Source organism: Macaca fascicularis, chromosome 2 (genome assembly GCF_037993035.2).
Source record: "Macaca fascicularis isolate 582-1 chromosome 2, T2T-MFA8v1.1".
In the NCBI taxonomy this organism is placed as follows: Eukaryota; Metazoa; Chordata; class Mammalia; order Primates; family Cercopithecidae; genus Macaca; species Macaca fascicularis.
Window position 1 is genome coordinate 81,989,013 of NC_088376.1, and position 25,086 is coordinate 82,014,098.

Here is a 25,086-nt window from a genome sequence, read left to right on the forward strand (position 1 = left end):
GTCACACAGATCTGTGCAGAAACCCCAGCCCTGGAGCTGACTAGCTAAGTGATGTCAGGTCAGTTTCCCAGCCTCTACGAAGATTCTCCAATTTTAAGTTAGGGATAACAGCACCGCTTAAAAGTTTTGTTTTAAGAGTGAGATACTATTAATGGAATCCGATGCCAGGAACTTAACAGGTAGTCAATAAATACTAGTTCCTTCCTCGTGTAGTTTTAACTATTGCCAACCATAACAAGCTGCACATAAAAACATCTAAGATGTTGCTGTTTTTTGCAAACATGTGGTGCAATTAGTTTTGCTACATAATAGATGAGAAAGACTGAAAGCACAGAAGTTAATTGATGGCCAAAGTCTTACAGTAAGTCCATGACCCAATAATTTCTTGTATTGTCAAGAAAATGATGAGGACATTTTCCTGCTACAATGAAAATGCAATTGAGGACCAAGAAGCAGCTTCTCAGCTCCTTCTGGCATCTCTGCCTGGTCCAGCCCACCTGCCTCCACTCCTGCCTCCACCATGTCCATCAGGGTGACCCAGAAGTCCTAACAGGTGTCCACCTCTGGCCTCCAGGCCTTCAGCAGCTGCTTCTACACAAGTGGGCCTGGTGCCTGCATCAGCTCCTCAAGCCTCTCCCGAGTGGGCAGCAGCAGCTTCTGGGGTGGCCTGGGCGGAGGCTATGGTGGGGCCAGCAGCATAGGAGGCATCACCGCTGTCACGTTCAACCAGAGCCTGCTGAGCCCTGTTAACCTGAAGGTGGACCTCAGTATCCAGGCCATGCACACCTAGGAGAAGGAGCAGATCAAGACCCTCAACAAGTTTGCCTCCTTCATCGACAAGATACAGTTCCCGGAACAGCAGAACAAGATGCTGGGGACCAAGTGGAGCCTCCTGCAGCAGCAGAAGACAGCTGGGATCAACATGGACAACATGTTTGAGAGCTACATCAACAACCTTAGGCGGCACCTGGAGACTCTGAGTCAGGAGAAGCTGAAGCTGGAGACGGAGCTTGGCAATATGCAGGGGCTGGTGGAGGACTTCAAGAACAAGTATGAGGATGAGATCAATAAGCGTACAGAGATGGAGAATGAATTTGTCCTCATCAAGAAGGATGTGGATGAAGCTTACATGAACAAGGTAGAGTTGGAGTCTTGCCTGGAAGGGCTGACTGATGAGATCAGCTTCCTCAGGCAGCTGTTTGAAGAGGAGATCCAGGAGCTGCAGTCCCAGATCTCAGACATGTCTGTGGTGCTGTCCATGGACAACAGCCACTCCCTGGACATGGACAGCATCATCGCTGAGGTAAAGGCGCAGTACAAGGAGACTGCCCACCACAGCCAGGCTGAGGCTGAGAGCTTGTACCAGATCAAGAATGCGGAGCTGCAGACGCTGGCTGGGAAGCATGGAGATGACCAGCGGTGTACAAAGACTGACATCTCTGAGATGAACCAGAACAGCAGCCGGCTCCAGGCTGAGATTGAGGGCCTCAAAAGCCAGAGGGCTTCCCTGGAGGTCACCATCACAGATGCCGAGCAGCGTGGGGAGCTGGCCGTTAAGGATGGCAACGCCAAGCTGTCCGAGCTGGAGGCTGCCCTGCAGCGGGCCAAGCAGGACATGGCATGGCAGCTGCGTGAGTACCAGGAGCTGATGAACGTCAAGCTGGCCCTGGACATCGAGATCGCCACCTATAGGAAGCTGCTGGAGGGTGAGGAGAGCCGGCTGGAGTCTGGGATGCAGAACATAAGTATCCATATGAAGACCACCAGTAGCTATGCAAGTGGTCTGAGCTTGGCCTATGGGGGCCTCACAAGTCCTGGCCTCAGTTATGGCCTAGGCTCCAGCTCTGGCTCTGTCGCGAGCTCCAGCTCCTTCAGCTGCATCAGCTCCACCAGCTCCACCAGGGCCATGGTTGTGAAGGAGATTGAGACCCGTGATGGGAAGCTGGTGTCCAAGTCCTCTGACGTCCTGCCCAAGTGAAGAGCTGCCGCAGCCCCTCCCAGTCTGCCCCTATTGTGGCTTCCCCAGAGCCTGGGAGGGAGGCTGCTGTGCAGGGGAGCACAGGGAACAGGAGACCCACCTGAGGCTCAGCCCCAGCTCTCAGCCCACCCGCGGGGGAGTTTACCACTTGGGGACCCCTCTTGCCCATGCCTCCAGCTACAAAACAATTCAATTGCTTTATTTATAATGCCCAAAATAAAATCTCAGCTAACTCTGCCAAAAAAAAAAAAAAAAAAAAAAGAAAAGAAAAGAAAATGCAACTGAGTTCCAGGAAAACATTCCTTCTTTTCACTCTTGTAATTTATTGTTTCTCTTATATGATAGGAAAGGAACAGTTTGTATCATAAGATAATACAGATCTGGGGGTCCAGAATGGGGCCAACAGTGTTTCTTTGTCTCTTCTTTTGGGTTTAAGCAGTTTCAGTATTTCTTCATTTCAAAGAGGAAGGATGAACTTTGCAGTTCTGTGGAATTCTTATAGATAAGGAGAAGACTAGGAATCTTGGCTTAAATTGCTTCCTTGCTTATTTCTCTGCATTGAACGGCATAGCATGGTTCAGAATAAACAGAAGTGATTTTGAGTGTTCTCCAAGAAACATCTCTGATCCCTGGACGTGTTGGAGAAAAACCAGTCTAAGCAAAAGCTACAAAAGCAAAGTGGGTGGAATCCTGGACTTGCTTTCTGTCATCAGTTCTAGGCAGACTTGCCTCTCTCGACCTTAGATTGTTCATCTGTTAAATGAATGGATAGAACCAGGTAACCTCTAAGGTCCCTGACAGCTCAAAATTCTCTGATTTATGTTCTACCATGAAAAAAAGGTGGGCTAGTGAATTTCACCAACAAATCCACAACGTAAGTATTTTTAGTCATCCTAGAGAAAGAAACCAGGTGCAACTCACAGCCACTTGTCAGTATAAAGAATTTGCCACTCTGACCTTCCTATTTTTCTCTAGCATAAACCACACTAGCCAGATCATGGAATGAGATCTGAAAATGTCCTTTTGGTCCGGCCCACCCTCTTGCTAACCCCTAGACCACACCAGGTAAACCCGCCTGTCATGAACTATGCCTTTGGAATGGGACTTATAGCACAGCCCTCCATTAGGCCAGCTCAACTGTCCTCTGACCCCAGTGGGACTCTCCTCCTAGAGTCAAATGCTGACATTGCAATTAAAAACTGTTATTTTCCTAGTTTCATACCCAGGCAAAACTCATCCCTTCCCTACTCTCCCCTTTCCCTGGCCTCCTTTATTGCCTTGTGTATTTTTGTTCTTGTTATCTCCCTTAGTAGATTGTAGAGATAATTCTATAGAACTGAGCTGTTCTTGCACAGACTTTGGAGTCAGGCAGGCCTGGCTGACTGGGTTCTGCCACTTCCATTGTGTGTTTAACAGCAAGCCATTTGAACTCTCTGAATGGAAGTTTTTTTTGTTTTGTTTTGTTTTGTTTTCATCTTTAAGAGCAGAATGTAAATATCTTCCTCACAAGATTATCAGGATGATTAAATGAGTTAGTACATGCAATGCCACTTAGCACAATTTTAGGCAATTGCAGGTTGCCGAAACATTGAATCTATTGTTGTTATTTGTATAAAATAGGATCTTAACAAATGCTTGTGAAACAAAACAAACCAAACAAACACACACACACAAGAACCACTTCTTCAGGATATTCCAACTAAATTCAGATCCAAAGGTGATAAAGAGGGTGCTGTGGTAATTATGGAACAGAACAGCATTTTCTTGAAAATATGTCTTAGGCTGGTCACAGGGTAGAAGGCAGAGTGTGTGACAGGCACACCAGGTGTTTGGAATAAACTTACCCCTGACCAGCCGTGGGGCAAGAACTGGCCCTCTGCCCAGTATTTCCCATTGATGAAGAAGAGGCCTGCGATCATGATGAACACCCACACCGCCAGGTTCAACACATTGAGAACATTGTTGAAGCCTACGGAATTTTTCACCCCCAGGGCAACAATGATGGTCACGATGACTGCGATCAACAGAGCCAGAAGGTCTGGGTATGATTCTTCACCTTTCCCTAGAGAGGAAAGACATGATTTGACATTGTCTGGAGGGAAGAAAGGGCCATGCAAACTCCTGGTCCTACCCCAGTGCATCCGCACTCAGCTTTAAGAAGGGCAGTGAGTCTGTAAAAGGAACTGTGTGTGTGTGTGTGTGTGTGTGTGCGCACCTACACATGCCTATGCTGTAGTCCACAAGCAGATACAAGTGTCTATTTGCAAATGAGCAGAATTTGGTAGATAGGTAAGATGATCTGATATCCTGGACCAAAAATTGGGCTATATGGTGTGACATTACACAGCGCCTATGGAAGCATGGCACAGAACATTTGAAGTGGGAACCGACCTGGGATATTTGGGATGCATATTTAGGTCTAACATGTTATTTGAAAATTGTTTTTATCTTCATTATTGTTAATTTTACAGTCAGTAAAATTTCCATCCCATTCCCAAACCTTTTCTTTATCAACACATTGAAGAATGTGTGTCTTTGAAAATGATGGGAACAGGGGTTTTCTTTCCTTTTGTGTATATGTGGTTGCAGAGAAAAAAATAACCAGTGAACACGCCCTGCCTGCTTGGTTTTGCCCAACGGCCAGTGGACTCCTGCCCTCTATAGAGTGGAAAAGGCACTGACTCAGCTGTCAGGGGTCTTGAATTTCAGCTGTACTTTTGCCCATAGCCAGATGTGTGGCCTTGGGCAAGTTGACTTATCTCTCTGGACCTCATTTGTAAAGCGATGGACATGAATGACCTGATTTTGGAGGACTCTTTTAGACCTAAAATTCTATACAATCAGTACACTGAACAGGTTTGTTCTTTATATTTTTATCTTGTCATGGTACTTGGGTGCTCAGCATTTTTGTCAGTTCTTTTGAGATAGGAACACCGAAGTCAGATGACTTGACACAGCCACAGGATCATTCCTTGGAAGTTCTGAGGCAAGATTCCAGAGCTTTCTCAGCTATTGTTCAGCTTTCCTCGAATTTGAGTTTATCAGGCATCAAGATGGAGAGTGGCTGGGCGCAGTGGCTCAGGCCTGTAATTCTAGCACTTTGGGAGGCCAAGGTGGGTGGATCACAAGGTCAGGAGTTCGAGACCAGCCTGGCCAACATGGTGAAACCCCGTCTCTACTAAAAATACAAAAATTAGCTGAGCATGGTAGCTGAGTAGTAATCCCAGCTACTGAGGAGGCTGAGGCAGGAGAATTGCTTGAACCAGGGAGATGGAGGTTGCAGTGAGCCGAGATCATGCCATTGCACTCCAGCCTGGGCAACAGAGCAAGACTCTGTCGCAAAAATAATAATAAAAAAAAGAGAGTGGATGGCAAATGATGGATGGAGCCTGAGGTCTCATGGTATTTGTTACATGAGCTTCTGATGGTTTAGCATTCACTATTATATTACCCCTTCCTGACCTCTTCTAGGCTGGAACCCTTTTTACTCATTAATTTTTTTTCATTGAAATTTGGAAAAAAAATCTGATGAAACCACTGGAGAAATTGCTGACAGTTCTTTTTTTTCTGCATTGGTTTTATTTTTATATAGCTATTGACATGCACATGTATGGTTTGTATCCTTTGACATATGATATTACATTAAAACATAATCCATGTTATTACAAGTTTCCCTAATCATCCTTTTAATTGCTAGCTACATAGTATTTGTCTGCAATTTACTTAGTCATTTGCCCACTGTAGAATATTTAGGCTGTCTCTAACTTTTTGTTATTGTAAATAAGGATGTGATGAGCATCTTTTTGTATAATGCTTCCATGGACATTAGAATTATTTTTTAAGGATAGATTCATAGAGAAAGGATTACTTTGCAAAAAAAAAAAAAAAAAAGAAAGAAAAGAGATATACTTAAGGCTTTTGATACATTTTGCCAAATTGCTTTCTGAAAGGAGAACTCATTTATGGGGCTTGGTAAGTTTGCATGTTGAGGGTAGGAGGATGTGGCAGTCTCACCCAGGCCATTGAGGGTTCCCACGCTGTCTGCCATCCAGCGGCTGATGGTGTGGTTGGCCAGTGAGTCAAACATGCTGCTCAGAGCACTGGCTCCGGCCGCAGTGCCAATCAGGTACTCCAGGATCAGGTTCCAGCCAATGAAAAATGCCACAAATTCCCCAACAGTGACATAGCTGTAGGTGTAGGCAGATCCTGTGGTCTTGGGGACTCGAACTCCAAACTCTGCATAGCAGACGCCTGCAAGGGACAGACATACACAGATGGTGGACTTCAGGAGAAAAGCTGACATCCTGTGGCTAACCATCTTGGGTAGAGAACATACTGAGACTCTCTAGGATCTCAGAACAAACACACAAAGTTTTATGTATGTGAATCGACTCAAAGCCAACTCTTACCTCTTCCAACCTCACTTCTGAAAAATGCGAACTTGAATGACTAGCAAGGCAATAAGAACTAATTCTACTGAACTGTTGTAAACCGTTCTTTATTTAGAAAATATTCCACTTGTGTGTGTCTCTGTCATGTTCCTTAGGTGTCAGATATCCGGTGTGAACATGGGCCCAACTCATTACGACCCCCACACTTGATGGCACCAGGGTGATATTATGCACAAACTTCTTCTCTTTTGGTTTTTACATATTATAGAAAGTGCTCCTCATTTGACAGTGATACTTTGAGCAATCTGTGAAAATGGCGTACTATATCTAGGGGGTAGATAAAAGATGCAAATATAAATACATTGCTAATTATTAACAAGGAAATTTAGCACGTGCACAAAAGGTAATTTAACAAACACTTCTAGAGTCCTACCATGTGCATGGCAGGGTGTGAAGCACTGGGTATAAAAAAGACAAATGGCATATGCCCCTGCCCTTAAGGGGAGAGAGGCCATCAGTGCCCATTGTAGGCTGTGTAAGCTTGACAATCTAAAAATGTATAACAATGACAGGAGAGATGTGAGACATGTACTTAGAGGGTTTTGAGGCATATGTAGGGATTAATTGGATGAAGAAGGTGGAACATGAGGCAAAGACATGGCAGAGAGAGACAGTATGAAGTATTTGAGTGGAGGGGAGTGTGCACCGAGGTATTAGGAGGAGACGAGGCTGGCCAGGTAAGCAGAGCCACGTGTTTTACAAAGTGGGTTCAGGGCCCACTTCCACCAGAATCATCTACTGAATCCTAATTTCAGGAGATAGGAATCAGGATGCTGCATTTTATCCAGCTCCCCAGGTAATGCATGTGCCAACTTGTATCTGAAATGCACTGGAATATTGCTTCATTCTTTGATGTAATTAGATAATAAATTAGAAAGAGATTGAGAACATATCAAACTTCTGGGAGTTGGGAGAATTTCCTATTTTGTGCTAGGAATTCTGGGTGTGGGCCAGTGAGTAGGGCAACGAGTTGGAGGACAGACATAGGACAGCTTGGAGGAAACATACCAGGGGTGGGATGTAGGAGGATGTAGGAGGGAACTCAAAGTCAACTTTACCTTCAGTCCCAATTTTGTTAAGGGCCAACCCTGAGGTTCTCTCATCACAAACCAGGGAACAATAGTTCACACTTTTGTGAATAAAGAGAGCAGGTTTCTTCTCCTTTGGAAGGGGATGAAATCAATGCAAAGAAGCAAAAACAGAGATGTCAAAAGCAATGGCATAATAAATGATTCCATGCGATGTACTATCTCTTCCTTCCCCTCCATTGCTTCAGTTGTCAGGGTGTCTACATGGAAGAAGCACTGGACCAGTTATGCTGGGCTCCTGTTTCTACTCCACCCCTATAGATTCAGCATCCTTGTTTTTAAAATAAAAGTGCTACACCAAAGACTCTCTTAAGGATCTCCTAACTCTGACACTCTAGGATTCTATCCGTTATACTGAATTTTGTAATATTTTGCTGCAAAATCTATTGAGCACAACTTAGCTTTTCTTTTAAATCAGCTACAGTATTGTTCGGTGTTATGGAGATGCTCTCAGGGATAGTGAAGCTGTTTGTCTCTACATATAAACAGTCCAGGCTGTTATTTATTTTGAGTTCCGATGTCAGCCCTCCTCCCCTTGCTTTGTAAATATAGCTTTCCATCTTCCTTGATATCAGACTGTCAGTTGTTACTTCTTGTTGCTGTCCCAGTGCTTACCTGGAGCAGTCAGACCACCTCTTTTCTAAATTGCTACTTCCAACGCCTGATATTTAAATTGTTAGAGTGAGTCTAAAATTAAGAGGAAATGGTCTTTGAAGAAAGGCCTGAAGAACTCTTCCATGGGGAAAGTATAGAGTGTGCATGCATTAAATATAAGAACCTGATGATATTTTCTTGAATGCCGTGTGTTTTCAGGGTTCTCGGGAGTTGAGTTTGCACGTATGGATTAAGTTGCTCTTTTAGTGCTGTGTGAGGAAGGAAGTGAAGAGGCAACTCACTTCTCTGCTTTGGTATTGAAGCCACAGCATTACCCAATAATTCCTGCATTCTATGAGCTTATTCTCATCACCCAACTTTACCACCTGATATTACACAAGATTTATAAGTAAAATCTTTTCCAGATGATGCTTTTGAAGTAGGCATTGATTTGATTGCAAATTTAATTTGGAGAGCCAATATTGTGGAGTCTGTGCAATCAAACATTCTCTCCATAACATTAGATCAACAAATTAAATTTAAAAATACCCATTTTGCCACCAGAATACACTTGCCAAGGGTAATTAGCAAATAGCCAAGTCTTCCTTAGGTCTTGTGAACGGACCAGTCCATTGCTGTCTGAATCAGAGAAAGAGGCCCTGGCTGTGCATGGTATAAGGAGCATTTGGAAACTTAGTCATTTCCCAAGGTCCTGCTGGGGTCCTGATGACTATAGTTTGGGGAGAACAGTGGGAAAATCAACCAGGCACTAACCATACAAGACAATTTCTGCTCCAAGAAATCATTGTTTTGGACACATTGTAAAAGATCTTATAGTATTTTAAAATCTTTTTGATTTGTTTGTATGGAGAAATTCAGACTTAGAGTGGGCACTAGAGAGAGTCTAGCCTGGCTTTGAAGTTCACTGGTGAGAACTGAATGTTTACAGCCTCATATATCCTGAGAAAAATGTTCTCGTTCATTCAACTTTTTCAAAATATCTGGTATGTAAGAGAAACACATTCAAGAGTATCTTTCTAATTTCACTAAGAAATTAAAAGCATGGAAACGGAAACCTTTTTTTTTTTTTTTTTGAGATGGAGTTTCACTCTGTTGCCCAGGCTGGAGTGCAGTGGTGTGATCTTGGATCACTGCAACCTCCACCTGTTGGGTTCAGGCCATTCTCCTGCCTCAGCCTCCCAAGTAGCTGGGACTACAGGCATGCACCACTATGTCTGGCTACTTTTTGTATTTTTAGTGGAGATGGGGTTTCTCCATGTTGGCCAGGCTGGTCTTGAACTCCTGACCTCAAGTTATCCGCCTGTCTCAGCCTTCCAAAGTACTGGGATTACAGCATGAGCCACCGTGCCCAGGGAAACCTTGGTTTTTATCCTAGATTATCTAGGGTCCTAGGTTACTGAGTATTGAGGGGCCAGTTACCCTCCTATGGATGAAATGAGGTGGCCAATTAGATATGGTTTAGGATCCCTTCTGGTGCATCACTCTTTGGTTTTACAGCTAAAGTCAACTCTTAATCATCTATTTAGTGAGGGAAGCCCTGTAGAAAATACTGTATGAACCAATGGTTCTCAGTAAAGGTGGTGTTGACTCCTAGGGGAATTTTGGAAATATGTGGGAGTGTCTATGGTTCTCATGATGAGTGTGAGCACTTGTGGCATTAAGTGGACAGGGGCCTGGGCTGTTCGTCATTCTGCAATGTGACTGACTCACAGAATGAAGCTTTGTCTTGTATCATACATGACTGCTGATGGCCCCAGTGGACATTCATTTAAGTACAAACCTGTTTATAATTTTTGAACTTGAATTTGTCTCCATTTTACATATACACACAAAGCATTTTTTTTGCATGGCTTTTTAGACATTGAATTTTCCAGGACTGCAACAGCTGGGTAAATTGAGAGACAGTTGTCATTTGTTTGGTTTGGAATTTACCGAGTTGATCATCATTTTGGAAGACCATCATCAACAACAACGTTATTCATGGTCTTTGAGCATCGAATGACAGACCTATATGAGTCTACATTTGTGGCTGTTGTACTCACAGTGGTTCTACAAATGACTGCAAACATCTGACGACTTCCTCGCATCTCCTAATGTACGCATGCCCCAGCATTCACATGTTGGAATAAATATTGATTTTATTCAAAGTTACTTTCATTTGATTTATCTTTCATACTCAGGACATATTTAGTTTTTAAAAAACTAAGTGCATAGGAAGGTAACCATCTCTAGCTTTCATCCAGAATAGTAGAGGAAGCATTACAAAGTATTTGTTACCAAAAATGAATCTGGGTGTACTAGGGTAGAGAATCACTGTTTTAAATGAGAGATCAATTGCCGAGCGCAGTGGCTCATGCCTGTAATCCCAGCACTTTGGGAGGGCGAGGCAGGTGGATCCCCTGAGGTCAAGAGTTTGAGACCAGCCCGGTCAACATGGTGAAACCCTATCTCTACTAAAATTACAAAAAAAATGAGCCAGATGTGGTGGCGGACGCCTGTAGTCCCAGCTACTCTGGAGGCTGAGGCAGGAGAATCGCTGGAACCCAGGAGGCGGAGGTGGCAGTGAACTGAGATTGTGCCATTGCACTCCAGTGGGGACAACAGAGCAAGACTCTGTGTCAAAAAAAAAAAAAAAAAAAGATTAATGTATAAATAATATTGACTTAATTTTGTGAATCCATTAAAAAATTTTGTCCCTGAGTTACCTTTCTAATCATATTTGCCTTATGCTATTATCAGAGTGATTTTACATTTTGTGGTCATCCACCAAGTGATTAGAGGGAGAGGCATATTGATTTCAAAAGTACTTATTCATATAGCTAGAGATAATCAATATGAAATCCAATGTTTAGTGCAGGCAGCCATCAGTGAGTGGCAGAATGTTGCAGACCACATGATGGCGATTTTCCCTTAGTGTTAGTCAGAGATGGGAAGGAAGTCTAGGTCTCTGAGAAATATAAAGGATTTATTTCAGCAGGACAAGAGGTAAGAAGCCTGCAAGTCTGACACCTTTTCAGTTACCCATCATATAAATCTATTGTAAACATATTCCTATTTATATTTTGTCCCATTTCTAGTGTTTTATATTTCTGTACCCAGAACTATTTGTGGTTAAATTCATAATTTGCCAGGCTAAAAATCAGTTAGACTTGGAGAGAACTTCCACATTGAAAAGTGGGTTGGGACAAGGTACCAGGAGATTCTCGATTTGCAATATTCCTTTTAATCCTCTTATGTGTATCCCAGATGATGTGTGATTTGGGGTTTCAGAAAAATATAGTCCTTTTCAATGTGATTTTGCTTTCAAGTTAGAGTCTATGATTCTATCATATATATATGTGAAGAGCCAGCCTTAGGTTTAGTACTTTCAGACAACCTACATACAATGTTGACCTTTCCAAACTATGCTTAACATAGCACAACCCAACAGCAAAGAGAATCATGACATGCTTCTCCCTCTCTAATTCTGTTGAGTCACTTGCAGCCTACCTGGATTCCCTATAACCCTTTTAGAACCAGGAGGCAAAGCTTCTCCTTCTTAAGAGAGTAAAGGAGAAAGACCCAGCTGGGAGTAGGCAAAAGGAGGTAAATCCATTTTTAAGTGGAGAAGTTTTTCCACTTAAGGGGGAAGTTATTGGAGGTACAGTTTCCATAATATGATGAATTCAATGATTATCTTGCCTGATCATAAGTGGAGAAAGGCTTCTCCACTTAAGACATGAATTTCCCTCCGCATTCCAGCAAAGAAAGCCATTAGATAAATAAGTACTTTTAAATAAGTGTAATTTCACCTGGAAGGATTAAATCTAGGGGTTATTCACACTTGAATGCCAATTACTCTACTCAGATAGACAGATTTTCCCATTAATACGTAGCTTATCTTACTTTGACTATTCCCTAACATACTTAGCCGTTAATTTAAGAGTTTCCCAAATAACTTTTGACTTTCTAATTTCCTTCCTTCATTCCACACACATTAAGTGTCTACGAAATGAGGCACTGTAATGAATGACAGAGACACAAACGGTGAGACAGATTTCCTGATCTTGAGGCATCTATATTTCAGTCAGGAAAGAGTTTAATAAACAAACAGCTGATTCCACGCAGCCAGCATTTCATACTATCGAGCATTTATGAGGTGTTCTTGGAGCCCAGTGCGGTGAGCGTGCTTCTTAGGGAGCAGGGTTCTTTGGTTGCTATGGAAGCAGGGAGACTGGGGGAGGGAGCCTTTTAAGCTACTTCTTGGAGGGTGAGCTGGGCTTTGCCAGTCGAAAAAAACAGAGGAAAGGGTGGTTTCAAGCAGAGGAAAGGTGTAGCTGGGCTGACACATGCAGGCTACTTTGGAGATTGTGGAAGATGAACCTGCAGAGGTGGACTGAGATCGAGTGATTGAGGGGGTGGGACCTTTTTGATAGACGGGAGGACTAGCTGAAAAGGACTGTACTTGTTCATCTTCTTGTATAGTTTAAAGCTCTTTCTTAGTTGTAGAACTTTTTTTCACACACAGTCTTATTTGAGAGCCCAATACATAAATAGGTGAAAGCAGGTGGTTCCTTTTGAAGGGGTGGGAGAATGGAGGTTGGTCTGCTCAAGGTCTCCTTCATCCCATACCTGCCCAAAGCCCCTGACCCTCCTCTGTGGACCCCCAGGGCTGTACTGAGCATGGGAATGGGAAGGGGTGTCAGTTGCTCATCAGAGTTTTTTTTTTATATTATAGATGATGCATTTGAGCCCCAGATCTGAAGCTGTGTATTGCATTAATGGCAGAGTTTGGGCTAGAACTGAGGTCTCCTGATACCCAGCCTTAGGAGCTTTCTAATTCACTTATCCATTTATCCCATGCACTGGTAAGGTATCATCTCTATGCATCTATATCAGCTTTTAAGGATTCAAAGGTGAACAGGAAGAATATAGTCTCTTTTTTGTGGGCCTTATAGTATCATGGAGGAAACAGACCAGAAAACCAACCAGCCAGAAGGACTGTCCAAAGGGAAAGAGGCTATCAGAAATTATGAGAGGGAGTGGAGGCAGGTGTCCAAGAAAACAATTTGCCAACTTTACAGTTTCATTCAGGCCTCTGGGATCAGCAACAACTGGTTGCTCAGAGATTCGGTCAGGCTGCCTTGAGTGGACCATAGGTCACTGATACCAGGCCCTATTAGGTTTTGCACATACTGTGTCTTATACTTCACACTGGGTAGGCAGGAAGGTTGGGGTGGGCTGATCTAGGAAATGGACGAGGTCAGTGATTTCTCATCCATGAAATCAGTTCTTCCCAAGTACCAGCTATCTGCCATCTGCCAGACACAGGATGGAATCAGCCGTTGGCCCACATTTGTGAAATTCACTACTTAGGCCCAAACATGTCTTTAAGAAAGTCCTCACCAAATATAGCATTTTGCTGAGTTGTTACTTATTTTCTTCTCATTTTCTCACTTTTCTTAAAACATCCCTTTTCCTTTTATAAAGCCACAGCAGGGCTAAGACATGCCATATATGTAGCTACGGTTGCTAGTCCTGCCTAAATGTAGATGGGGAGTAGGGTATGAAGAGGAATCACAGGACCTCAGAGAGAAATGAAGTGTGAATTCTCTCAGAGACGTTTATTTTCTCCATGACACCGAGTTCCATATGGTGGGTAATGCAGTGTCCCCATTATTGCTGTCTTGAGAAGCAGGTTGCTGGGTTAGGAGAAACATCTATCCAGGCCCTGTCATGGTGCGGCTGGACCCAGTGAACCTGCACTGATGTCCTTGGTTAGCCAAGAAAACTGTGGGTTTCTTTTTCAGGGAGTGACTGGTCAGGTGCTCTGTCCCTTCAGCCTCACTGCTACTGTCTCTTCTACTTGAGCAGCCTCGGTCACTCCATCACCTGTCAGGGAAGCCCAGGCAATTTTTATGAATGTGTCTGGAGGAAAAGTAATTTGTCTGGGAATGCCTATGTTTCTTTGTGTCTAAGAAGAGACTTATGATTTCTCTGCCCAAGCAGGCCCCATGTGGACAGTAACCACCTGTGTTTAGGGGACAGGCAGCATCATTAATCAGGGGTATATGACACCATCAGTTATTGAACCTGACAGGGCTCCAATTAAAGTTGGGTAGGGAATAGAGAACTCCCAAGTCCTCCAAACCACAGCACCAATATATCAACATATAAACAGGTAGGAAATAAGTTGTCCTTAGAGTCAGAGAAGTCAGCCCCCCAAACAGGTCAAGGAAGTTTAACAATTTGTTGATTAAATGTAACCAACCGGCTGGGCGTGGTGGGTCACGCCTATAATCCAAGCACTTTGGGAGGCCAAGGTGGGCAGATCACCTGAGGTCGGGAGTTTGAGACCAGCCTGACCAACATGGCAAAACCCTATCTCTACTAAAAATACAAAAATAAGCCCAGTGTGGTGGTGCATGCCTATAATCCCCGCACTTTGGGAGGCCAAGGTGGGTGGATCACCTGAGGTCAGGAGTTTGAGAGCAGCCTGCCCAACATGGCAAAATCCCGTCTCTACTAAAAATACAAAAACTAGCTGGGCATTTGGTGGGCACCTGTAATCCCAGCTACTCTGGAGGCTGAGACAGGAGAATCGCTTGAACCCAGGAGGAGGAGGTTGCAGTGAGCCAAGATCATGCCACTGCACTCCAGCCTCAGCGACAGAGCAAGACTGTGTCTCAAAAAAAAAAAAAAAAAGAAAAAGAAAAGGATGTAACCAACCTATCTGTTTACTCTCTTCTCTAGATCTCCCTCTATGAAAATATTTTGGAGGCTATTGAAGGTACAGTCTCTATAATATGAGGAATTCAAGTATTATCTGGTCATGCTATTGTTAATAATCATCATCAATGTACATTGTTTAACTTGATTGCTTTATCAAATGATAATGATGATGGTAATTGATGATGATGGTGATGATGTTGCTCATGTGGTTACTTTCAACTAAACAATCCACAGGGTTATCTGTGCCCCAAGCCCGTCTTCTGGCCCAGATTGGTCCTTCTTCATTGTCGAAGTGGCAAGTGGGCTGGAACTGTCCTTTTCTCTGCTCCTAACATTTTTATGTGGGTGGCTTCAGGTTATCATCAAAGGCCACCTTGGAAGGAAAAAGTCACTACAAAAGGGAAAGGCGAAGGCACGTGTTTTCTTGGCATCTACCTATGCTAGACTCACTGTACTTGGTTTCACATTTGATGCTTAGACAACCTGGAAGAGAATGCTAAGGCCAGCATCAGCAGCCCCTCCTCTCCTTTAGGAGAGGGAGTGAGGTGTCATAGAATTCACACAGCCTCTGGAGAAAGACCCAGAGAGCGGTTATGACAATGAAGTAAGATGTTGCACACAGATCACTTTGCCCAGTGCCTGGGCATACTAAGTAAGGACAAATAGGCTGGGTGCAGTGGCTCACGCTTGTAATCCCAGGTCTTTGGGAGGCAGAGGCAAGTGGGTCACCTGAGGTTGGGAGTTTGAGACCAGCCTGACCAACATGGAGAAACCCCATCTCCAACAAAAATACAAAATTATCCAGGTGTGGTGGTACATGCCTGTAATCCCAGCTACTTGGGAGGCTGAGGCAGGAGAATCGCTTGAACCTGGGAGGTGGAGGTTGCGGTGAGCCAAGATCGTGCCATTGCACTCCAGCCTGGGCAACAGAGCGAAACTCCATCTCAAAAAAAAAAAAAAAAAAAAAAAAGGACAAATAAAATTATTGCTATCTGTGGTCTGGAGCCAGTCAGCCAATTTCATTGACCCTGTTTCCCTACCTGGAAAATGGTGATGGTGATACCTACTATGCAGGTTGCTATGGGTCATCAAAGGACATGTGTTATAGTTCCTGACATATGGTAGGTACTCCTTCAGTGGGAGCTTAGGACTATTATTCATTGACGAGGAAGAGGAATCCCAGAGAGCTTTACTTAGCAGTAGTCTGTGGCGTATTTATACAGGAGCCTTTGCCTCAGAGTGGGATAAAATAGGTTGGAAGCAAGCATTGTTGGCTGATGGTTTTAGAGTCTCAGAGTTGGTAGGAAAATTAGAAATCATCTAGATTCTAGACCAAGCCCTAGGTGTGCTCAATGCACTTATAAAACAGAACTTGGAGAAATTTCTTCCTAGGTTTGAAATCTTTAATCTAGAAACTTCTTGTTCTGTTCCACAACTGCAGTTAGAAATTGTGAGGGTGAAGAGAAGTTTCCCATTTTCTCACTCAACTTCTCTTTGTGAGACCTACTGCCTCTCATCCAGAGGACTCTTATAAGTGGACTAAAAAGGCTTTGTGCAGAAAAGGAAAGGAGACTTGGAGTTGAAGTGACAACCAGCAATTCTCTCCCACCTGAATATTTCTCAACTCATCACTCTCAGGGAGTAGGCAGTGTCCCATTTCTAAAGCAGGTGAAAGTGGCACCAACAGAGATGACAGATCTCAGAAGATTCTGTGGGGGGTCAGCCATACCCCCTGCCCTGAGAATACAATGAGCTGGGTTCAAGGTGAGTGCTGAGAGGACCCACCTGCGCCCTCGCATGGCTTCCCCAGCCCAGATGAGGAGCAGGCGAATGGGGGTTCCACGGGGAGGGGACAAATTCTCAGAAGATGACCAGGGAAGGGGAGACACAGCAAAGCTTTGAAGGGCCTGCACCCGCTCTGTGGGGGGCTGTCCCAAAGCCATGAGAGACCCTTCATGACAGGGATGCCAACGCACAGGGAGGGGAAGAACGGGGCCAGAGACTCCGGATTTAGGAGGCTTGTGGGAGGGAATCTTTTGGTGAGGTGGATGTGGTTACAGTGCCTACTTCTGGTTCTCCCCCATCCTGTGAAACAAATTTCTATCACTTTCACCTCCTTCCTTCTCCTCTCCCCTTTTCTACTCCCCCACCCCTCAGAACTCTAGGCGGATTCAGCCTTCTATAGGGCACATGTGTACAATTTGCATTTTATGGCCTGAGTGTTGCCCCCTGCTGCTGATCCATGAGGATGGAAGGTTGGCGTGCGCTGGGTAAACTGCGGCCGCAGTGTCTTCTGTGCACAACTGATAAAGGTGGCAGTTACTGTTCTTCCAAAGAGCCTCACCTACATGGTCCTGATGGATTGTTTAGGGCTAAGTAGCTCCTACTGAATGCAACAGCAATGGAGAGTTTTGAGCTAAATTTTGAACAAGAGAACTCCAGTGAATGGAATAGTGACTCCCTTGGATACACTGGGGGGCTTCTTGAAAGAGGCTTTCCCACCAAGGAAAATAGCAAGTGCCCTTGGCTGAGCTTATAGTATTTTGCCACATAAGCACTCTCCTAATTAAAATAATCTTAGAAATGTTTTCAAAGGAGCAGGTGTTTGTATCTATGCTTCACATGTAAGAGAAACTCATTATACTGCTTATTTTTCTTTAAAAAGTCTAAGAAGTGATAAGCTAGGGCATTTATAAACAAACTCTCAAGAGAAATTAATATAGCCAAGGGCTATTGTTGAATTTATTCCAAGTAGGAAATGTCTGAAGAGTTAATAAGATCTACAGATATATTTGTGCAAATATGTGTATATGCATATATATGTAAATGTATACATTAAATGTTTTCAATTACTTTGTGAGGGACTTATGGCCAGATCTATGAGAGTGACCAGTGGTGAGGAATAGTATATAAAATGTTTGTGATGCATATTAGCAAATAATTGTTTTTCACATACGTACTCATGACTCTTAAAAAGGCACAGGCACAGGTTGTGTCCAGGACAAATGGATTCCTTGGGTTGTTAAATAAAGGATCCATTCTCTTGCTTGCTGTTTGCTCTTCTCCATGCTAATGCTACCCTTTGCACTGTGGTGTTTGCCTTCATTACACCCCAGAAATTGCCATCTCTAACCCACAAGCTGTCAACAGAATGGCCTTTTATCAGTGTCCCTGCAGCTTGTGATGCAAACACTTATTCCCTCTCTGTTCCCTTGTGTAAGAATCTGTTCTTCCTTTGGTTTCACTCGCTTTCTTCTGCCCACTTCTTTTCTTTTTTCATCATTGCTTCTTATTTATCCATCTCCATCTGTGTGTAGTCATTTAACAAAGTTCTCCCTTCAGTTCTTTCCTCTCCTTGCACCCTTTGCTTTGGTGATCTCACCTCCTTGCCAGGGCAAGTGTCAGGAGCTCTTTGATTCCTTGGGGTGGCTGTGGCTCCTTGTCTGCAGCCTCTGTGAACTAGCAACGTGAGGAGTGGGCCAGAGTGTTCAAAGTAGATGGCCTGGCACATGCAAAGCTCCTGAGCTGCTGTGATTGGCCAGTTAGACTCCACTCAGAAAGTCTACCTGTGCAAACCTCTGAGGGCAAGGGCTGGTGTTTGGCATAACTCCTCTTCATGAGTTTTCATCAACATTCCTGTCTCAGGTGTTTTCTGTGGCCGTTGGCAGGTACCATGCCTTACTTATCTCTGCATCTCTAGCGTCTATTTCAGTGCACCAAGTTGAAGTTGCTTAAGTATCACTTCTTCAGAAAAAGTACTTTGTCATGATACCTTGTTTATTTTCCTTTATAGCACTTGTCACTGTTTGTAATTATTATACATATTTATTTACTTGTTTTGAGGCACGACCTATTAATGTGTTTTAAGGCATAGCCTTGTTAAAGGAGGCTGTTCCTTTAAAGGAAGAGAATTCTTCTTGGACATATACTTTCAGAGTCAAAAGCATAGTCTTTGCACAGGGTTCATCTGGAGGAAAGTGAGTAGGAGGCAAGTCTACCAGTCTTTTTGTGAGGGGCGGACTGAGGACCTTCAGCACTGGCACCAGGACTACTCATTTGCATTAAGAACCTAGCCTTGTCAGGTTGGAAACTGGCCAGTAGTCTTGGTAGTGGTGATAATAATAATACAAACATTACCGAGCATTTACTATGTGCATGGGCATATTAAGCACTTTACATACAAAATCTTAATCTTCACAAGATGGTTACAATGCAGAAACTAATAAAATTTCCGTTTGCAGATGATGAGTCCAAGATCTCAACAGGTTATCAGGACTTCTCAACCTTTTCCACATCGCATAACCCACCTTGAAGATAATATTTGGGCTAGGCACGGTGGCTCATGCCTGTAATCCCAGCACTTTGGGAGGCCGAGGCGGGCGGATCACCTGAGGTAAGAGTTCTAGACCAGCCTGGCCAACACAGCAAAACCCCATCTCTACTAAAAATACAAAAATTATTCCTGCATGGTGGTGTATGCCTCTAATCCCAGCTACCCAGGAGGCTGAGGCAGGAGAATCGCTGGAACCCCGGAGGCAGAGGCTGCTGTGAGCTGAGATCATGCCATTGCGCTCCATCCTGGGTAACAGAGTGAGACTCTGTCTCAATCTACATATATATTTGTATGTATATGGAAAGGAGGTAATGTATAAAAGGGTGAGGCTGCTCACTAGCCTGGGGCCTATAGCACTTTCCAGGTGTCCTAAAGCTGAAGGATTCATATTTTGGCACACCTCCAAGTTTCAGCAACCTGTTTGGAAAGCTCTAGGGTTAAGTGTATTTCCCAAGTCATACAAGGAGAAAATGGCAAAGCAGGTCTTGAACAGAGGCAGTTCAGCTACAGGGACTAATTGCATCTGGCTCCCAGATGCTAGCTGGGGTTAGGACGTGTGTTGGGTTGCAGGGGAGTTGAGACAATAGGCCCTTCTTTACAAATCTTTCCCCTCCCTGGGTCGTTTTTCATGCAAACTAATGAGACAGGCAATCTAATTCAAACTCTTCATTTATCAGCGGAGGAAACTGAGATCAGGTCATGTGAATGACTTACCTGAGGGCCCTGAACTGCTGAGGATGAGAGTTGGAATTAGACCTCAGGTGTCCCAACTTCTGACCAGGCCTGATTGTCTCTTGCAGCACTCACAATTATTTCACGTGTGTGTGTCTTGTTTCTTCATATCGATATCAAGCCCTTTGTCTCAGAGTTCTTTCCCATGTTCTGCAGCATCTCCTGCTATGCCAGGCCCAGAGAAGGTGGTCAGTCCCTCCCACAGCCATGCTACGTGCTCATGGCATGCACTGTCCACGCTACTAGGTGCTGCAGAAGATGTAAAAGAAGCCCAGGTTTCCCTGGCTTTGCTGGAGGAAACTCATTATCACCATCAACAATCTGAGAAACTTGCAAATTTCTATTAAAATGTGCTCACCTTCTCTGAATTGGTAACTGACATCCTTCCTACAGGGCTATCAATTGATCCCTATATAGAAGAGCTACATGAACTTTACAACACCTTTCTCCTCACTGCTGACAGGTGGCAGAAAGATGCTGAGCTTACAAATTATCTTCATGACCTGATTTAGAGAAGTTTTGATCTACTAAAGTGCTCTGCTAATCAATAGGGTAAGGTACAGGGTCTTTTGAAGCCCCAATAAAAGTGAGGGTTCCTTGATTCATTTGGTTCTCTTTGGTGAGTTTTTAAATTTAGGGGTGGGCCAGGCATGGTGGCTCACACCTGTAATCCCAGCACTTTGGGAGGCTGAGACAGGAAGGTAGCTTGAGGCCAGGAGTTTGAGACCAGTCTAGGTAACATAGCGACACCTGTCTCTACAAAAAAAAAAAAAAAAAAAAAAAAAAAGAAGAAGAAGAAAGAAAATTAGTTGGGTGTGATGATGCACACCTATAGTCTCAGCTACTGAGGAGGCTGAGGTGGGAGGATTGCTCGAGCCCAGGAGTCTGAGGCGGCAGTGAGCCATGATCATGCCACTGCACTACAGCTTGGAGGACAGAGTGAAATCGTATCTCAAAAATAAATAAATAAATAAATAAATAATAAATTTGGAAGTTTGTGTCTGTATGGAGCATGGGGGTCATGGTCTCTGGAATCAGGCTGAATCATATTTAGACCCAGCCTTTGCCACTGACCACCTTGTAGCTCTGGACAAGTCACCTAACCTCTCTGAGCCTCAGTTTTGTCATCTGCAAAATGAATATAATAATGGCATTTATTTTGTAGGGTTTGTTGGGATGATGCAAATTTTTTCAGCTAGTGTGAGGCACAGCAAAACTGCTCTGGTTTAGTTTTATGACGAGTCACAAAATTGGGACCTTAATATCCACGTGATAGGAAGATTGAGAGAATTAAATGAGACAATGTATGCACAGTGCCTGGTGCACAGTATTTGCCTAATAACAATAAAACTGATAGTAATAATAACATGAACTAACATTTATCATGTGCTTGCTAAATTATATCTTAGAGACTTTATAAGCATCAGGAGTGGCTGCATCATTATTATGATTTTGACCTATGGCTGTGTATTTGGACATTTGAGAGAGCTAGTCTTTCAGAGATTTGAGGACTGGCATGCATTTGTTCATCTTTGCATTTCCTTCCCGTCCTCACAATATCCTGCCTCTTCCACTCCCTGGTGTTGTTAACAGCAGTTTCCAGAGGTGTTTCGGGGAACAAACAAATGCAAGTTGTGGAATGAATGACTAGTCCTAGATCATGGAGGAGTTGCAAAAGACCAACCCTCCTATTTCACCTCTCAAGGCTGTCTTCAATTTCAGGAGGGAAAATCATTTATTGTTCTGAAAGATAAAACAGGGGAACTTGTCAGACTATCTATATAGACTGAGTCTTTAGAAATCTTTCTTTGATCATGAAACTCAAACCCAAGATGAATACTGGGATGGGGAGCCTACATTTGAGCTTTGCAAGAACCCACCCGGGAGGAGGTTGGGAACCTGTGGAGAGACATCTGCTCAACAGGGCTCCGCTCTCTTACCTCCTCCCCAGGGATTCCATTACCATGAGCTTGCCTGATGATGGATCACGAGGTGCCAAAGATCAAATGAGGATGGCAGGAAACACAGATTATAAACCCTAATGCCAAATCATAAACTAAGGGTGCCAAGAAAATTACTGCTCAGTGTGATGACCCTTCATTGCCTTTCAGACACAATCAATGGGAATTGATCACAATTAATTCACATCTAGTGAGAAAGATTTTCTGGCTTCAAAGATCTCAGAGATAGCTTGCTGAAATGGCAGAGCATGAGCTTTGGAATGCTACAGTCATAGATTTGAGTTCTGGCACAGCACTGAATAGCAGTGGGACTTTCAGGAAGCTCCTTTAACCTCTGACTCTGGCTCCTCGTCTGTAGAGCAGAACAGTCATCCCTCCCTCCACAGGGTTGGTGAGGATGGGAAGGAGGTGCTGCATGAAAGCACCTTCCGCGGTGTGCTACACGCAAAGATGAGTTCTAGACCCCTTGTGGTGTTCTGTGGTGGTCTTCTTTGCTAGAGTTTTCTGTTTCTACTTTCACTTTCTGGCACCAGAACTGCGTTGCAAAATCTATTTTTAATGACATTGCTTCAATAGTTTCTCTATTATATGTCTTTTCTTGGCTAGAAAGAGCCTTTCTTGCTCTCCCTCCTTGTCCTTTATCTACTCATGCCCAAATTCTCTTCATCCTAAGCTTCCTTTTGGCCTTTCAGGGACTAGGGCTTCATATCTCCTGTATGTTTCATGGAATATGTGCATAACAGCTTCCCTACCTCCATTCTCTTTCCACTGTATTACTAAAGTACATATCTGGTCATGTCACTGAACTTCTCAATGCCTAGAGGATGATACCTAACCTTCCCAGCGTGGCCCCCAAATCCCTCCTTTGAGAACCTTCTTTGTTTAGTGAATTACCTCAATAAATTATTTTGGTTGGGGAAAAGATATTCTTTGGAGAATGACCAAGATGAACTTGGAGGGTGATGAAGAAATAACTGCTTGGTAGGATATGGACAGAGTTTTAGGGCTTGAAAATGAGCAGAGTAGAAGGTGAGGTTATGGGAGAAAGGCCGCCCATCCATAGGTCCAAAAGCTGGTGCCAAGAAGAAGAGAGGGTTGGTGGATATTCCCTAAAGACAAAGAGAATTGGAGTGTCCTATATTCAAGTGTGAGCTTGCTGTTTGCTAGGATTGACTGTACTATATCTCCCATCTCTGGTCCAAACTTTCCATAAAGTCTATGGCACACACAATCCTGCATTACTGACGCTTTGTTCAGATGAGTTTGATAATAATGATAAAGAAAGGGGACAGCAGGTAAGGAGGTAAAATGCCAAGTGGAAACAGAGACTCTGTAGAAGCAGAGACTTAGAGCCAGAAGAGTGAAGAGGAAGGTCAGCTTCACAACTCCCTACATTTACTGAGGGGGGACCTTAGATTTTCACATTGTAAATTGGGAATCAGAACCAATTTTATTTAAATATTGCAGAAAAAATTGACCTCAGCAAACTGGAAGGCTTTAGGATTTTGCATCCATTAGAGATGTGGCAGTGGCAGCCAGTTTTTCCTTTCCTTCCTATCAACAGAATTCTGATATTCTGGAGTTGGCAAAATACCCAGTTAGAAGACTATACTTCTCAGCCTCACTGCTGTGGCCAGATGTCTAAGTTTAGGCCAATGTCAGTGGGAGAAATGCGGAAGGACTTATAAGAAAGATTCTTAAAAAGAGGACAGAAAGGGGCCGGGTGTGGTGGCTCACGCCTGTAATCCCAACACTTAGGGAGGCAAAGGAGGGCAGATCACCTGAAGTCAGGAGTTTGAGACAAGCCTGGCCAACATGGCGAAACTCCGTCTCTACTAAAAATACAAAAATTAGCCAGGCATGGTGGTGGGTGCCTGTAATCCTAGCTACTCGTGAGGCTGAGGCAGGAGACTCACTTGAATTCAGGAGGCGGAGGTTGCAGTGAGCCGAGATTGTGCCACTGCACTCCAGCCTGGGTGGCGGAGCGAGACTCTGTCTCAAAACAAGCAAACAACAACAAAAAAGGGGACAGAAAGGTAAGGAATCACCTGCCCCAACTTTCCATTTTTCTTCCTGCCTTCTGGAACTCAGACATACTGACTGGAGCTTCGTCAGTCATCTTGAGTCTTGAGTTACCTTGCAATGGAAGCCAAATGTCTGACTGGCACAGCAGAAAAATAAAGGGGCCTGTGTCCCCATGTCTGAGAGGCCACAACAGCTGCCTCTCTCCAGGCTTCTTGTACACAGGACAGAAATGAAATTCTCCCTTATTTTGGTGTTCTGCTGTCTGCAATTGAATGTAATGTAATCTGTTAATACAGTAGCAGGGCAGCAGAATGATGAAGAAGTAAGCTCTGGAGTCAGACTGTTTTCACTCCATTCCTCATGCTGTCACCTCTTAAGCAGGAGCCTTAAGCAAATTACCAAACCTTTCAGAATCCTCTGTTTTCTCATCTGGAATATGCAGTAAGTGTAACACTGTTTGTCATATATGGTTGTTGTGAAGATTAAGTAAAATAATGTGTTAAGCACTTAGAACTCTTTTGGTACAAAGTAGGTACTCAATAAGTGGTAGTTGCCACTACGACTATTACATTGTTATGACTATTATTGCCATAGTCAGTTATCAGGTTTGGCATTCATCACCATCAATAAGCAATGGGACCCAATAGCAATGGGTCCTTTGGAAATAGATAAGAGGCAATTTCTTGCCTATTCTTGGTACTGCCCCAGGACTGATACATGGTAGGAACCCAGTACATTTTTACTGAACCTTATCTTATTAGATTTTTGCCAAATATTTCTTATGAGTAGATGACAAAAATTATAAGTACTGTGTCCCAGGGAAAGGACTGATGCTGTGTATGCATACTGTTGTTGAATCCTTACCAATAATGTTTGAGAAATGGGCTTGAAGGGTTACTATAGAAAGTGTAGGAGCTTAGGAGTGATTCAGACCTGTATTCTGTTTGAGGAACAATTTTAATAATGTTAAAAGAGAACTGGACATAAATTTACAAAAAAAGTTAAATCTGCCTCTCTTCCACTACTCATAAGAGTCTCTTGGGGCTTTAAATGACCGGATGTCACTGGCACGATGGCTTTGCTGTGTTTCATCTATAGCCAACTACATTAGAGAACCACTGTAAACCATCCTGCCTCCACCCGTCAGTCTCTCCAAAAGGCTGTAGGTGGGAACCACGAAGAAAAAAACCTA

At 43.7% G+C, this 25,086-nt stretch overlaps 1 protein-coding gene and 1 pseudogene across 1 annotated transcript in view; one reads left to right on the forward strand and one right to left on the reverse strand.

Annotated features, from left to right (window-relative positions):
- Window positions 1-25,086, reverse strand: part of SLC7A14 (solute carrier family 7 member 14) — a 117,596-nt gene that overhangs the window by 30,182 nt on the left and 62,328 nt on the right. Inside the window, exons 3-4 of the mRNA XM_005546364.5 lie at window positions 5,993-6,229; window positions 3,823-4,040 (exon numbers count right to left, since the gene is read on the reverse strand). Coding sequence (XP_005546421.2) covers window positions 3,823-4,040; window positions 5,993-6,229 — 455 coding nt within the window. The remainder of the gene's footprint in view (window positions 1-3,822; window positions 4,041-5,992; window positions 6,230-25,086) is intronic.
- LOC102124787 (keratin, type II cytoskeletal 8 pseudogene) lies at window positions 500-2,249 on the forward strand (annotated as a pseudogene).